The sequence below is a fragment of the Lepidothrix coronata genome, unplaced genomic scaffold (assembly GCF_001604755.1).
Source record: "Lepidothrix coronata isolate B3197 unplaced genomic scaffold, Lepidothrix_coronata-1.0 Scaffold59, whole genome shotgun sequence".
Classification (NCBI taxonomy): Eukaryota; Metazoa; Chordata; class Aves; order Passeriformes; family Pipridae; genus Lepidothrix; species Lepidothrix coronata.
This window is the reverse complement of record NW_016690239.1, coordinates 4,161,206-4,177,714: the sequence shown is the minus strand read 5'-3', so window position 1 is coordinate 4,177,714 and position 16,509 is coordinate 4,161,206. Positions and strand designations below refer to the sequence as shown.

General features: G+C 38.9%; 1 protein-coding gene across 4 annotated transcripts in view; it reads left to right on the top strand.

Annotated features, from left to right (window-relative positions):
- Positions 1 to 16,509, top strand: part of ARHGAP21 (Rho GTPase activating protein 21) — a 110,950-nt gene that overhangs the window by 23,536 nt on the left and 70,905 nt on the right. Inside the window, exon 1 of one of the 4 annotated variants that reach the window (XM_017817086.1) lies at positions 6,174 to 6,298. The exons of the other annotated variants lie outside the window; for them this stretch is intronic. Coding sequence (XP_017672575.1) covers positions 6,215 to 6,298 — 84 coding nt within the window. The 5' untranslated portion in view covers positions 6,174 to 6,214. Of the gene's footprint in view, positions 1 to 6,173; positions 6,299 to 16,509 lie in introns of those variants that run through there. 4 annotated transcript variants of the gene reach the window in all.

Sequence of the window (16,509 nt, the reverse complement as noted above, 5' to 3'; positions counted from 1 at the left end):
AGTGGAAGTGCAGATGTGAACGTTGCTCGTTAGGAATCTAATGTCTTGGGCTCTACCTTCCCTGTCCTTGCACCCACCGGAAGAAATGTGCTAACAGCTGTAGGCTTCCAGTCAGAGGTGTTTCCTTAGGGAATATATAAAAAGGGTCCTTATCTATAGAGAGTAATAATTCTTAAATACGATGTTTTCAAAATTTGCTTGCAAGTAGGGTGCTGCTGTAATATTGAACAAGAGTTAGGCTTCAGACTGCACTGAGTAATTCAGTGTAAATAATGCTCCTAAGTGGCGTTTCTCTGTAGCATTTGCATAACACTAACAATGTGTGAGTTCTGCTCTAGCTTTAAATTTATGAGACCACAGGTGGAAGCAGGAGAAGGGCATTTGGAAAGGTTTCTGTGCAGAGTACTTGGAGGTCTCTGATGGTGTGGAGGTGAAGTGGCTGAGGAGGGTGTTCAGTGTGCATGGGCCTTGCCAGCTGGAGTGTAGCCCTGAAGGAGTTTGCTGCAAGACATCTCAGTACACTGAAGGGATTTTCTCTATAATCACCAGAGCTAGCACTATATTTTCCTGTGTGTTTCTTTACACATTAATATATGTAAGGGTTCTGTTTTATCACAGTAAAAATTAGTATTCTGAAGCCCAGTCTTGGGCAGGCAAGCAACTTAGCTGTGGCTTTGGGCTGGGATCAGAAAATAGCAGAGCTGATCACATGGCACTGCACTGCAGTGAAGACTAGGAAGACAACAGGAAGTCCCTATTAGAATTATCCCTGTGGTAGGGCTCAGGCCAGTTGTGGAGTCATGTGTGCTCAGACAGGATCACTAATACTGTAAATAGAAAACCTTCTGTAAAAGAAAATATGTGTGCTGTTGAAACCAAAGGCATTACATTTGATGTGATTTAATTTCAATGCTTTTACTGTTGTTCCTTGGGGGAAAAAAAAGAAAACCTCCCTGCTTTCTAACCTGATCATGGCTGCATCATTACCATTGTGTGCAGTGTGTCTTCTGGAGATTCACATGTAATCTAGAAATAAGTAGTAATGTAGCTTATAGTTGCTGTTTTCAGGAGGACAAATTGGGAGGTGATGGGTGGTATGGTGGGTATTACTACCATATTACATTATGGTAGTAATAAACATGTCTGTATTTTTTTTTCATTATTTGTTTGGACATGAAAATTATTACCATTAAGAAAAAGTTCAAATTAAGTTGTGTTGCGTTTTTTCTTTGAGTTGTGGTGATGTAAAATAACCAAGTGAATAGTAGTATTGTGATTAGAACTGCACTTAACAAATATACTTGTTTTTACTTCTTTCTTGAACTTGCTTTTTTCATCCTCCGCTGACATACAAAACTAAGGATAGTGAGAACAAATGAACAGTGAAACAAAGTGATACAGTTGTATAGACACTGTCTTAGACAAAGAGAAATTTCCACAGGAGCAGTAGTTTTTGTCACCCAGGAACTTGGAAGTGGAAAGCAAGTGATCCCCCCTTGTGAGACACTGAGCTTGTAGTGATGATAGCTTGAGTAAATGTACATGTTCTCATGAGTTTGATCTTATTAACACTGTAGATGTTATGCTTAATGGTATCACAGAAGTACACTTTGCGTAAGAGTAGATATGGCTTGTATTTCTTATTCAGTCCCCATTCAACTTGGCTGTGCTTTTCTTAAATAGAACAGTGGCAGAAGTTTCCAATTTGTAACTGCTTCTAGTTTCTGAAGGCTGTTAGTTGCCTTTCTAGAATTCTGTTTGGGGACTAAGATCCTGTTTTATATCCAGTATATTCATTTTTGTGGGATAACATACGAATGATACTTTCTTGTAGCTGAAGTTAGTAGAAGTCAATTCTTGTTTGAATACCTGATCTTCTCTGAAATGAAGAAATCTGTATGATTGAATGTCAGATAAAGAAGAAGAGAAAGTGCACATTGTATCAGATCGTAAATGAAAGTTGGTCGGAGAAAGGAAATGCCAGACTAGTCCACTGAAAATGACTAAGGCTAAAATCCAAGGAAGTGGGCAGTACTTGAGCTTAACTGGTGAACTGAGCTGGTAGCTCAAGAGAAAAGCGCTTTTCTTTCTCATTACTCAAATTGACTTTTGACAGGTCAGTACTGCTATCCCATGTCCTCCTTGGAAGCAACCAGACTGACGGTGAAAACATCTTGAGAGTGGATGCAAAAGAATTTTTTGAGAATTAGGCAGCAAAACTGATGAGCACCTCACTGCATGAGTGTTTAAAACACAATTAGAACAACTGTCTGTATATGATTTAGATCATATGTGGGGTGATGGAGTGGTGCATTTACAAAACGAATCAACAGATGCACTGATTCATCTGATGAGCTTATACGTTGATTAAAAATTGAAGTTGCAATCATGGAGAAGAAAAATGACAGTTGTTTTCTTTTGCCCTTGGTTTATGATGGAAAAGTGGTAAGTCTTGTGTACTTGCTTAGGTTTTTTTTACTTTTATTTCTAGTAGAGTTGTAGCAGTCTGGTATGAATGTGTTAAACAGCCTGAAATGATACTGTGCCAGCTGTTGTACCCTGCATTTTTTCCCCTAAGGAGATCTCTTGTGGTTTTAGTTCTATGAACTGTATTGCATCTTAAGAAAGAGTTGATAGAGGAGGAAGGAAACACTCTAGAATTTTTAGGTTTTTTTTTTACTGGGGAGAGAGATGTTTTTTGTATTTGTCGTCTTTTCCTTTTTTAATGTTCATAGCTTTTTGTAAAAATTTCAGTGATAGGAAAGAATTCAGAATGGAAATCATATTTCAGCCTCTTCCTGCTGTTGACTTGGTTCGTAGGAACTTTTCTCATTGTCAGACTTTGTGAGCTGAGCAATGGAAACACTTAGTGTTTTCAGACGTGCTTTTCCTTTTTGTTCTTGTGTATTTCTCTATTTCATTTACTAAAAAAACCCTAATTTCCGCTCCAGCTTCACCATCATCATTACAAGTCTGCACCTTTTTGGTGTAGGATTTACCCTTTCAAAGAACTCTGTGTTCCAAGTTCTGAACAGCATCTTTCTGGTTCACACTTCAGTGTGTGCTGACGATGTGGTTGACCCTTGTGTGCAGCTTGCATATTTGCTCATGTACAAAAAGTATCCGGAGTTGTAAGGAAAAGGAAGCCCTTCCTTTCTGTGAGCATGAGCTGTTTTCTGTTTCAGAAAGCTCACTGCAGTATTTACAGAGAAGTAGATAATGAACTTTGAAACCTGGTGTCATCAACATCTATTTTTCAGTTGAAACTCAGTGTATGATAAAGGCTCTTTGGGCAATTGGACATTGAGCTCTTTGGAGCCTGCTAATACTGATGTGTGTCCCTTGTCATACTCTCGTTATGCCATGAGTGCATCTTTAAATGCTCTGTTGATCTTCAAATTGGAAAGTCAGTGTGGAGGCCTTGCTTTTAAATTTTGAGCAAATCTTTTTAGAAGTTTTAAGTGTTTACAAAACCAACTATTTTAGTTTTGTTTCTCCATTAAACTTTTTGAAGGAAGACCTTAGTAAATTGAGTGTTGAAGACAAAAAGGGAAGGCCTCTGTTTATTGTAGGCCTACTTAAAGGAGGTTTTATACACAGGAACCATGCTTAGAAGAAACAAAAACGGTCTCCCATTAAACAGGTTAACAGTAAAGAAAGGTTAGAACAGAGGAGTGCTGAACTAGTGGAATTTGGTTTAACCTCGTACCAGGAAGGAGATTGTCTCATGTAAATGAGAGAGTGGTTGTCAAGCTACTTGATGATCTGTTCAGGAACAGTGTTCAGTAGTGGCAGATCAAATTTATAAGTACACAGACTGACTTGGAAGAAAATTTTGAGATAGTCTATTTTAAGCAATAAGTGCAGTTTACTGTTGAAGGTGCTGCTCTTGCAGCAGTTTCTGAGCTCCTCCTTTTCCCTGAGGCACTTCAGTAAAGACTCAAGCTTGCAAAAACTTTCGTCCTCACCTCATTCTATGCCTATAGGAATTTACAAGTGTTTTGATACTAACCTTTGGTGGCAGCTGTCAGGCCAATACTGACTGTTTCTAAAAGTGTTCTCCTACTGCTCTGTGTTGTTATTTATGTTTTTACCTGCAGTATTTAGACACTTTTGCGTAAATTGCAGTAGTACATAAGCACTGCCCAGGTTGTAGGAGGAAAAGAAAGTGGTTTAAAATTTCCTTAAAGCAGTTTTGAAAATGAATGCTGAAAAGTAACAGGTTAATAATGGTTTTAGTAGAGAACATCAGTCTTCTCTTAATTTTCCAGATTTACTTTCCCTTCTTCCCTCTGCCTTATTTAGTTGATGACAGCATTTTTCCACAGTGCAACAAATGTGCAGCTGGCTGCTTTTCCAGCCATGTGTAGGCTGCCCCACACGTTCTGCCAGCATCCCTGCTGCCAGTCCTGCAGGGTGCCGGGTCCTTCCTCGTTCCAGCATTGCTGTCCTGGAGACTTCTCTGCCTCATTCTGCTCTGGCATCTCTGCAGTAACCCCCTGCTCTGTAAAATCTTCCCAGACATCCTCTCCAAGATTTCTCAAGCTTGGATAGTTATGGTGTCTGTTGTGAGGAAGTATATCTGTTCCACCTAGTAATAGTTGCTAAGCAGGACATTTTTTCTAGCCCCTTGTCATGTCAGCACAGGCTGCTTCAGTGCAGACCATCTAACTTATATATTATTGTTCTAATTTCTCAAGCTCTTTAATCTCCTTCTTTTAGTGTTTTTTTTTCTTTTCTTTCTTTTTTATTTTCCTGGGGACACATTCATTTTGTGCTGTGTTGCACTGATACTACTGTTCTCTCTTTTGCTTGATTAGGTGTTGTAAGGATAATAGAGAATCTCTGTCATGTATATCTTAAAATGAACCAGAATAGATTTTTTTTTTTTTGTACACAACTGTGTCTTGGAAATTTTCAGACTATTCACATTGTCGAGAAGGGAAGAGGTTGGCTTGGACTCTGGTATTAGTTCCCAGAGCCCTTGGGATGAGAAGTTGGGACAAGATTTTTTTATTTGGTTTAGTTAAAACAAACGGGGCCTTATTCATGTAACTGTTTCAAAGTTATGAGCTGCTCTTTGGCCACACCATTTGTTTGACCCTTGTGTACAAGTTTGTTGTATTTCCAGACCGCTTTTATAGCACAATTTTTCTTTCACATTTGAATTACTTCTCAGTCATTGGACCATTACTGAACCAAAGGGTGGATTGGCCACCTGTTCTGTAGCTGTTCCTCCATCCTTTCCCAAGATAGAAAAGTCTCTTGTGTCTCACTTGTTAGCTACTTGTATCATTTAAACTGCAGTATTCTAAGTTGGTTCTATGATGGGTCTAATAGTTCATGTAATCGTCAGATAAAATGTGTATGTTTCTGCAGAAACACTTCCATTCTGAATCTCACCTTGGAAGGGGAGTACAAGGTAGACAGTCCTGATACAGAAAGTGAGGTGCATGCTGAAATAGGGTAGTTGTTCACAGATTGCAAAAAAGAAATACATGAAGGAAGAAAGAAACTTTTCCAGTATTTCTTCAGTTTCTCAGGATCCCTCTGGTGTTGCAGCCCTGTCAATATGGTTTTCATCCTTCATTACAGAAGGCAGTCAGTGTTTCTGTGCAATGCTAACAGTACTCCTGTAGGTTTAAAGAGAAGTCTGCTGTTTAAGAGCCCAAAGTAGATAAACCCATATACTTTTTATGAAAACTGAAGTTCTCATAACATTGAGAAATTGCTCTTACTGTGCTGTTTTAATATAGCCCAAATCTTTTGGATCACATGTAAACACAGGAGCCATCATCACAACTATGCCTAAGCAAGTTTAAGATTCATATGATATGAATTATGACACTAAATTGCTGATATTCAGAGCAGTTTCAGCAGGAGCAGAAATGAAGGGGGTAGGGGAAAGAAAAAGCACAGTTTGAGAGTGCCTTTCTGTATTTGCTTTAGTGTGATTTCTTAGGATGTTCTTATTTCTCATTTATTCCCAAGAATGCATAATTTGTCAGATTCGGAAGTATTATTTTGAAGAATGTTACTCAGTTCTGTCAGTTTATCTTGTTGAGTTGACATATGGCTGGGGTGGGAAGGGAGACTGAACAGGAAGGAAAGTCCTTGTTCCTGAATGTCATTACTGCATAGCTCTCATATCCTCGAGGATCACCGGGACAAAAGCTGAGTCAGAGCACAGCAGCACTCTGCGCTATAGCAAGACATGGCCCAGCTCAGGATTTTGGACTGCATTATCAATCACAACTGGAGTTTCATATGTAACCTGTATTGTGCATGGAGTGATCAGGTTTGTTGTTTGCTTATCCTTACATACGATTATATAATTTAGTATGAGGTGGAAAAAAAAAGGCTCTGGTCGATCTCCCCACCCCCAGTCTTACTGAGGATGTACTATTAGAAGTCTTGCTATTTACTAAGGAGTTTTCTAGAGTTACTAAGCATACAAAGCATGGTTCAAATATATATTTGCTTTTTTTAACACTTTGAGTCCTTTAGTTTGTTCTCTTTAGAGTCTTAAGCTTTGAGGAGTCTTACATAATGAATTGCATAGAAAAATAAATATGACATACAGGAAGGGGGAGATATGCCAGGATAAACTGTGCTGTTAATAAATATAAAGCTGACTTGTTTTCCTGCTTTAAAAAGATGGAGCATCTTGGCTATTGCAAAATACTTGATCATGAATAGGATTAAAGTGTGAGGGGAGGTTACTTTTTTTTTAACGTACAGGCTTAAATTAATTTCTGCAGGATGCTATTCAGTTCTTAATATGGACAGATTTAGCTCTATTTCACTGACTTGCTGCAGAACTGGAGGGAAAACAAACAAATGAAACTTGCCTGGATTTTGAAGGAAAAGGTTTTAAAATAGAATTCACTTACTAAAGGGTTTTAAATAGTGTATGCAGTTGTAATATTACTTTAAAGGTACTGTAAGTATTTGTATTTCTCATATAACATTCAACCAGTTACTTAAGAAAATTTTTTTTATTTTTCTCTGGTGTAAGGGGGAGGTAAGCACTTCTTATAAAGTTGCAGTTTCAGTACACTAACTAAAGGCAGGTGATTCAGAAATTTTCCCCACCATACATAGAAGTCCTTTGAAATAATCTACCATTTAAAATACATACTACCCCTGTATGTCATGTCTGTACTGAAGCTTCATAATCAGAGAAGTACATTGCTATGTGATGGTGTTGTGGTTTGGTTTTGGGTTTGTTTATTTGTGTCTTTTGTTTTAGTTTTCTTTGTTAATGATGCAAAAACTGATTCACAATGTCTGGGTTTTTCAAGTGATCTGCTTAGCATTACAGGTAAAAAGTTTCTTCTGTTGAATTTGAAAAAACTGACGAAACGTGATGCATTCTCTTAGAGTTAATTTTTACAGACACTGTTTGATCTGGTTTGCTTACATATATGTAAGAATTCACCTGTACAGTCAAATTCAGTGTGACAGTTGCTTCCTATACTTTCACAAAAATCAACAAGAAATAAGAAAAGGCTTGGCTCATGGACAGTCCTGTGAAGTTTTAAAATGCATTTTAAAATTCATTTGATATAACTAGGGGGAAGGGAAAAGAGGATTTTTTTGAGCATATTGAAGTGAAAGATTTAAAAAACAGTAAACCACTGTTCTCTCCCCCCCCAAAAAAACCCCCTAAACCAACAAAAAAACCCTCCACCCCAACCCAGAACAGGGTTCACATAATCTAAAACCTGTTTCCTACCAAACTGGAAAGAAAAACCAAGTTTTAGATCAATATACCTCGAATTACTTGCATGCTTGAGGTATAAATTTTACTGAACTGTTTGACCTTGCTAGATTTTATTAAGTAGACTGTGCAATTGCTGTGTGTGTTTGGGGTTGTTTTGTTTATTTTACCTGAAGTCAAGTCCCTGTAAACTGTACATTTTAATGAACTGCTGCCAATACTTTTATTTGAAATGAAGCTGGAAGTTCACTTATGGGATATTACAGCGCAGCTACTCTCTTCCTGCTGCACTGAAGTGCTGTGGCAGAAGTGGAAGCTGCCAGGCCTGTGAGAGAGGCACTCTGCTCTGTACAGCAGCGCTGCTCTCCACCCGGCAGCGCCCAAGCAGGCGGCTGGTGAGAAAGCAGAGAGGTGACCTGTGAAGTCTAAGACTAACAGCTCTTCCTCAAGTGTAACCTCAAAGCACAGTTCTCATAATTCAAGGATACCATGAACCAAAGGACAAGTTAGGCAGCGTTTTTGACAATTCCCATTCATTCTGACCCCAGTAAAACATCAGGGGATAAATTACTCCTTGTCATGTGAGAGCTGAGTTGAAGACCTCCCTTACAGGAAAACAAGTTTTCTTCTAAAGAGTCATCAGAAATACAGATTCAAGAAGAAAATGCAAACCTAATTAATTGTCTGCATCTGTCACTAATAAGTTCTCAAATTACATTACAGAGTCATTCTAAGGATTTCTTTTGTTTTTACTGCTCACTGCCTCCCCTCAGCCCCCTCAGCCCCCTCCCCCACAGCTTCCCAGCATATATTTCCCAGAACTTGGTTTTTAAAACAGGAAGCAAACAAGGATGAGATATGTAAGGATATTTTCTCCTATCTACAATGGTAATTTATATTTTACAAGAAATACTTTCACAGTGCAGCGTGAAAATTACTATGGCTGAGCACAGTTGCCCTTTGCACTCTGATACAGGAAATTGTTATGTGTATTAGAATGTTTTCAAAGGATATGCAGTGTTTCATATTAAAACAGAAACCTCTAAAATTAAATTATTATATGATATAAATCAGTGGAGTTCTGTTGGCATCAGTGAATTACAGTTTTTAGTCCAAACCTTGGATGGAATTGATGGCTATCATGTGGTGATGCATAGACAGTCACTCAGAAGCCTTCTGCAAAAATCTAGAGTACAGAAATAAACTTGATTGCTTGCAGTTTTTCATCTTTCACTTTTTCTTCATGAGAGAACTTCATTACCTATCTTAAAAATATTTCTGAAAATGAATTATTGCAAAGTACTGAAAGTGTCTTGCTTCTCTTTTGTGTTGTCTGTGACAGTTGTGGGACATGGGATATATTCAAGTGTTAGAGTCTTACTGGCAATTCAGAACTTAAACATGATTGCAAATATAGAATTGGTGAAGGAGAATAGTTGTTAAAAAGTTTTTATCCTGTAGGAGACCTTTATGTGCAAATTTGAATCTGTTCTTACCCAGACTGCTGCAATAATATCATAGATGATTAATCCTATTACTTATATAGTCTGGTCTTGGTAAACAAGGACATTTTAAGAGAGAGGCGGCCTTAGAAAGTTAAGACAATTTTTTTTTAAATGATAATCTGGTGTTTATGGAGTTGCAATCTTGGAATCATAATTTAGCCATGGTCCAAGTAAAAGGAGTTCCTCAATGAATATATGGAAGTGCTAAGGTGCTAAGTAATATTTTTTCCTTAGTAACATACCAATTAGACTCATCCTTGGTAAGGTGCAGTAGGAACTACCCCTCTGCCCTTCTAAGGACATCCTTTATCAGCATTCAGCACGTGAGCAAACTCTTCAGATGCTTGGTATGTCCATTGACCTTGTGGCCATGGTGGGCTATATTAGAGCAAGTAGGTTTGAAACAGTGAATACCATTGCTTTAGATGGTTGGAAGAAGTACTGGTAGGTACTATAAAGTAGGTGATACAACGGTTGCAGTGCGAGCCCTTGCATTGCCTTCGTTCCAGCCCCAGAAGGCAGCAGTGCTGCAGCAGCTGCTGCACTGCAGCTATTTCCCTTGCTCCCGAGAATCTCCAGTAACATTAAAAAAACTTTTCAATCTTCCAAATGTGTCACTTAAAGGGATGAAATAACAAAGGTGGCTGCATTCCTTCTGAGATATTTGCAGCTGATAATGGTTTTGAAATGCGGTATTTATGTTACCTTACTGTGCTCTTCTGTTTATCTGCTGCCTCGGGCAGGGAGGGAATATGATAAAAATCTTGTCTTGGTAGCAGTTCGGGATGTGCTGTTTTCACTGTAACTGAGTAAAAAGAGTAAAATCATTGCATGAAATAGCTGCTGACTTTACTCATTGTGGAAATTCACATTACTGGAGAAACATTTTGTAATGTCAAGAAGTACAGGGAAGTAACTTGGCAACAGTGAGCAATTTAAGCCATAGTAATAGGCATGTAAAGACAAGTAGTTCTTAAATAAGCAAATAGATTTGTGGTAAAATAGGTTTCTTCTCCCCACTCCAACGTCCAGACAAGGATACAAATGTAGATTTAGTCATCTATATCAACCATTCTTACTGACATATGCAATGCAAACTGTGAGGAAATATGCAGGTCACGTATGATCACATCATAAGTCAATGCTCAGAAGCTTTTGGATTTGCAGTTAAACCGAAAATCCTGTGGACAACTTTCTCTTCTCTATCCTCTTAGTGATAGCTCCTCTCTGAGCATAAAGATTTAAGATTTTTTTTCAGATTAATGACTTCACAGTCCTTTTTTAAGCATTTTCCTGTGCATTGTATCTTTGTAAAAGAAGTTCTTTACTGAAAAAGCTACTTTTCTTCCTCTCTTGTATATGCACAATAGATTACAAATTTAGAGGTTGGACATAATTTAGTTTGGATGTTTGCATATGTGGCTTTGCATCTGTGTATGCTAATTTTATTTAATTGTTCAAAACATAAGTTTATTCATTTCTGAGTTTAGGACTTTTAAAACTTAAGAGTGTGTTAATTTGCATGTTATATAATATGTTCAAATGTCTTGGAATGCAGGAATTGTATTTAAGTGATGAGTTTGCAGGAGTTAATAAATAGTCTCTGTATCAGAAAGCTTTAACACTGAGTAGCTCCAGCTGTATATTTATTTCGAGGTTATTTTTGAGGAGAGAAGCTGTGTATGTGGGGAGGTAAAAAATCTTGACACATTTGTCATAGAAGTTTTGTGGTGTTTTAAGTCACGTTTTTCTGTGTTAAAATTCCTGTGATGTTTTTTTGGCTTTATACAAATAGTTGTTCTCAAATCAAATAGTTGTTCTTAAAACTCTCCCCATGTGTCTAGGTAAACCTTCTGCAAACAGAGTCAAACTCTGGAATAACAACTCACTTGCAATAACCATGTTTTCAGGCTGACAGTTGAGGTTTTGACATTGAGAGGGTAAATTCCTTGATCTTCCAAAGGCTTCTGTTTGGCTTTGGGCAGGTCAGAGACTTTTCTGATGTACATGAAATAAAATCCTAAGTAAAGCCTCAATATTGCAGAATTGAATGAGCTTAAGTCTTAACAGTTTAAATTACTAGCAGGTATGATGATGTGGTTATTCAGATGAACTGGTGTGTCTAGTCTCTAAATGATCTCATTTTCTTGTTTTTAAAACAGGAATGAATGTATTCTGTTTATGTTGAAAAGTTCAGTAGTTTCAGCAAGAGAAAATCAGCCTCATACTTATATTCCATAGAGAGCAGGTGTAAGGTGTACCACTGTCCCAGGGCTCAGCCCACAAAGAAAGTAAATCCCTTACTCAGCATTGTAGCTGCATCTTGGAGTAGCCTAATCCAAACACAGGTTTCTCATAAGGACAAAGAGGCTGTGGAAAAGTGGTTGTTCTCCTGGGTGGTTTGGTCAACTTACTATGTCCCTTGTATGTTAATTTTTTGATCCAAGACATAGTCTCTGTGGAGAGAAACAGTATGAACTGAAGGATATCTGTAGGTGGTTTCAGAGCTGACATTAGTTTCAAGTGTGGTGCATCAGGTTATTGAAATGGGGTCTGTGCAGGTTGGCTTTTACACTGTGCAGTGATTTGGTTTTCTTAATGGCTTCTACAGAGCTATTTCACATGTAAATAGGTTGGGGCCCCTGGTGGTCTAGTGGTTAGGGTGCAGCACTTTCACCGCTGTGACCCGGGTTCAATTCCCAGCCCCCCAGGCAGATGGAGCTCGTCAGCCCTGTAAGGCAATCCATCTAAGAGAAGGTCAGTCTAAACAAACCTACGTCCTGGGGACCTCACTGCCACTGTCCAAGCTTGCTCGGCCCAGCAGATGAACCTCAGGATTAAAGGGTGGGCTCAGTTCAGCGCACGCTGTGTCTCACCTAAAAAATTCACTGCGCAGGCTGGAAGGGTTAATGACCTTTCCCAAATCTTCGCTCGCGAAGACTGGCCATTATATAGGTCTGTTGTAATAGTCTGGTGAAAGTGTAGTGGAAGCTGTCTGGTATGCTGTGTGTTTGATAAAACCCATGTTATTCTAGAAAGCAGAAAGAGTACAGACTTCACTGAAACTCATTCCAGTTTTTGCAGTAGTGTACTTAGCTGGGAACGTAGGCAGTGTTTCTTATGGTCCTCTCCCTGTTTGTAGGAAGCAAGAGTCACGGGGCAGCTGGTATTCTTGGGTCTGTGAATAAATTCCCATAGGTTGAAAGAAGCAGTGTAAGGCAGCTCTTGACAGCTGGTGACTGTGCAAACCACTCTTTATCACTTCTGTCAGACTGCTGAGAAGGTTCTTTTATCATGCATGGAGTAACCTCAAAGTTTCTTCAATGCTGAGGGGCAGAAGCAAGCTTTCTTAGTCTTGTGTCTCTGATATTTCCAGATTACACTGTAAGATGAGGACAAAGCATTTCCTATTCTTAACAAGCAACGACAGAACATGCAGAGAAGGAAAAGTTTCAATTTAGCTAAATTAAGATCACATGACATTTTGCTGTTGTGCTACCAGCCCTGCAGATGTTTCCTTTCTTTCCAGTTTAAGGATGTAGCTGTTAAGAGGGGAGGCTTTTGCTAATGAGTCTATAAGAAAACAAGGAAGCTCTCAATTTCTTTTTGTTTTTAATGTTTTTCTGACTAAATTTAATACTATGAACTCCATATTTATTATTGTAAATACTAAATTTGAACTACAAACAAAAATATATTGTGAAAATACTTTGTATCTCTGTCCTGTGAATTCTTCATACTTTTTACTCTCTGTCTTGGTTCTGTTGCTTGAAATTGTCTGTTACTCTGTGGAAGTATAAGACATGATCTAAACTGAAGTGCACTTAATTAACTTTGCAAAGAAATCTCAAGTCGAGTAGTATAGTTTTTGGATGTGGCCAGATTACTACAAATGTGTGTATATATATGCACACCCACAAAACACAGGATACTTTTTTGTGTGTATGTATATGTGTATAAAAATAGACATTGATATGGTAGATCAGGATCACTTTAATGAGTTGAAATATGGTAAACTTGCTAGTATCTAGTGTTTAAATGGAGATCTGGGAAGCTAGGTTATGTCTGCATGTTTTAAGGGATTAGGTGCTGAGTGTGGAGCAGTCCTGTTTGAGCAGTGGTGGAACAGTAGTCACCAGATATGATCTTGGTTTTGGTGAATTTAAGAGCATAGTACAACAAGTTCAGCTATCAGAACAACACTATGAGAAAACCAGAGCTTGTGCTGTGTATTTAAAAAAAAAAAAATCTAGCCAGACTTAGTAGGTTGGGATTTTCTCTACTCTGATGTAGAAGAACTCTTTTGAATCTCACCTGGCCTGGGAAGCCACATGTGGCTTTTATTCAAGCGCGTATGTCTAGCTAGGCTCAGTTTGCAGAGCTACTTGGTGTCACTGTTTTTAACCCAGAGCCAGGTAAAACGAAAAGTTTTCAGTTGAACAGATGCGTGGAAGCAACTTGATTGAGATCATCCTTGCTGTAGATAGGCTTCAGGTTTGCTTTTTGGGTCTTGTGGAGTAGTGATGAGACTGACACAAGCAGCAAGTCTTATGCTATACAGGGCAGCCTTTCATGGACAGTAGAGTGCAGTAAGGCAGATTGGAGCTGTGTAATAAGATGCACGCATAGAGGTTTTTTTTGTTTGCTTTCTGTGTATGCCTTGATCTTTTTGAGAACTGAAATACTTTATCTTGAAAATACTGTTTCTCCTTTGAATGACTGTGTTTACTGCAACAGTAGTAGTACGGAAGTACACAGAAACACGTATCACTGAGTCCTCCTTCCACCCCCAAGCCAGCTCTGTAGCCTGCGTGGTGCTTGACAGAAATTCATGTTTCCTTCCCTGTGCCTCCCAGCCATCTGCCGTGCTGGCACAGATGCTTTGGTTTTGAAAGGTCGCACATTTCCCACTTACTTCATATGCTGGGAGTAGTCAGGTGTTGCCATCTTAGGCCTTGCTTCCTACCTGGTCTTGGTTTGAGTATATGATTTATGTATTTTATTGAATTGGATTATTCAGTTTTGAGATGCGCTTCTAAGTGTGTGTTGGTGTCCTCATCAATCTCTGCTACAGGCAGGCAGTCGCTTTGTTATTGAACTAAAAGAATATTCCAGGCTTATATTCTACCTGGGTGGGATTCACAGTCCTAAAAGAAAATGGTAGGTTTGGTTTGCTGTCAGGATTATTCCCTAGCACATGCCTGAATTAACTTCTGTTAGTCCACCAAAAAAGAACCTGGGCTTAGTGCCTTAACAGTGAGTTAAAGTGATAAAAAGTGGGCTCCTGTGAGGGACACACTTAGACCTGTGGTCGCTCCGACGCTCACATCTTTATTGCCTTCCCTTGCTCTGAATTGTTGTCTCATTGTGGCTATTGGCAAGAACCAGGGGGCCTGAGTGAGGGAGAGCTCTCACAGAGACCACCTCACTGCTGCTGGTGGCTGCTCAGGTCCCACGCAACCAACCAACATGAGCAGCAAACATGAGAAATGACTTTGCCCATCCTTCCCCTTAGTCTTAGGGTGGTCACTAATAGTTTATTTCTGTTTTCTCGTTGTTCAATACTGAACCATTCATCGTGGTAACTTAGTCTCCATCTGTGATCCTAAAGAATTTGGATCTTGTTCTAGAGTCGTAGTTGAGTTCTTGTTTGTTTGCCTTTATTATCCTTTCCAGTTACTGCATCCCCCTCAGCTGCAACTCCAGAGAAATATTAGTGTTGAGGAGTTTCAGCAAATATCCTGCATTTCACGCATGCGTAACACCTGTCCCATAAGAGATGAGTGCAGTTCCCTGGTGACTCTGAGAGCTGACACTTTCCCAGAGTTTTGGAGTTGAAATCTCCCTCTGGAGACTGATTTTTCCTGCTTTATAGTCTCTTCCCTACCCCCTTTCCCCCCACCCCTGCACCCATTCTTGAAGAACTGCAGCATGGAAGAAACCTGTGCCCCCAATTCCAAAACCAGACAGCAAGGGCCCCAGAGCAAGGGCCCTGTCTAAACCAGTTTTATCTGTCTCTGTGAATGCTATCTGCTGATGGTTTTATGTGTGTGGACTCAGGCTCCGTTTATCTCCACATCTCGGCTTTCTCTTGTGGTGAGAGCGGTTCTGTAGCTGTTTGATCTTTAGAGCTTTGAGGGCTTGTTTACATCTCCATTTCCAGTTTCAGGTGCTTCATGGCAGGTCAGCCTTCTCTTGGTAGCTGCTGAAAACAGGCTCAGCAGTAACAAGCATTGAGCAACCTTTTGCTGAGGCTAAAAGTGATGGAACTAATTTGTATTGAGAAGAAAGCTGTGTTCTGAATACCTGACAGATGAATTTACTTAAAATGACACCTTTATGTCAGTCATTACTTTTTTTTTTAAACTGAGAATGACTTCTGTATACGATGCTGTTTGTACATTCCAGTTTGATTTAAAAACACATTAGAAATTACCTTATGGCCTTAGACAGTTTCAGTACGTGATTGTAGTATTTGGCTTTATAAATGTGACCCATTTTCCTTGAAACTTTGATTTATGAGCTTGAGAACTGAAAGTAAAAGAATAATTTTGCACTTTTAGTGAATGATTCTGCTTCTCAGGTGCTGCTATGATAAAACATTGGCTGGCTTTGTGTGTTGGTTATACCTTCCTGTATTGCAAATGAGGATGGAGATAATGTATGTCAGAGAAAAGTTGTATAACCTTTTATCTGGCTGTCTTATAGGCAGGCTTTTTTCCTACACATTCTGTAGTCTTAGCTAGAAAAGACCTTTTTATTTCTTCTCTGTTACCTTTTTAAAGAACCTAATGCATTGTCACATTAAAATAAGGTCAGACTGTTCTAGAAAAGCCTTTTTTCTCTGCAATAGCAGATTTAACAGGGCAGTTACCTAAGTGATAACTACTTAGGTATAAAAACTGGGGAAAATAAATGACCTAATACAAGAAATATCACTGTTTTCAAGTGAATCTAGCATTTATTAGGGCATTTGGAATATCCTGTCTGTGTCTCAGGGTGATTTTAGGGATTAATAAGTATCCTTCTTTGCTCTGGCTTATGTCAGTAGTTACTAAAAAAACCTAAAAATCACATGATGGCTATTGAGTCAGTAAAATCAGGTAATATCAGCGCATTTTCTCTTCAGCATGTATCTATGTAGCTGAACTGCTATTTCTTGGTAGACTAGCTAAAAGTTGAACATTGCTAAATGCAGCTGAAGCAGGTGCTGCTTAGCACAGACTTTCTCCAAGCTGTTACTGAGATATTGATAGAAAAGTCCCCTGGATAGTCTGGTGT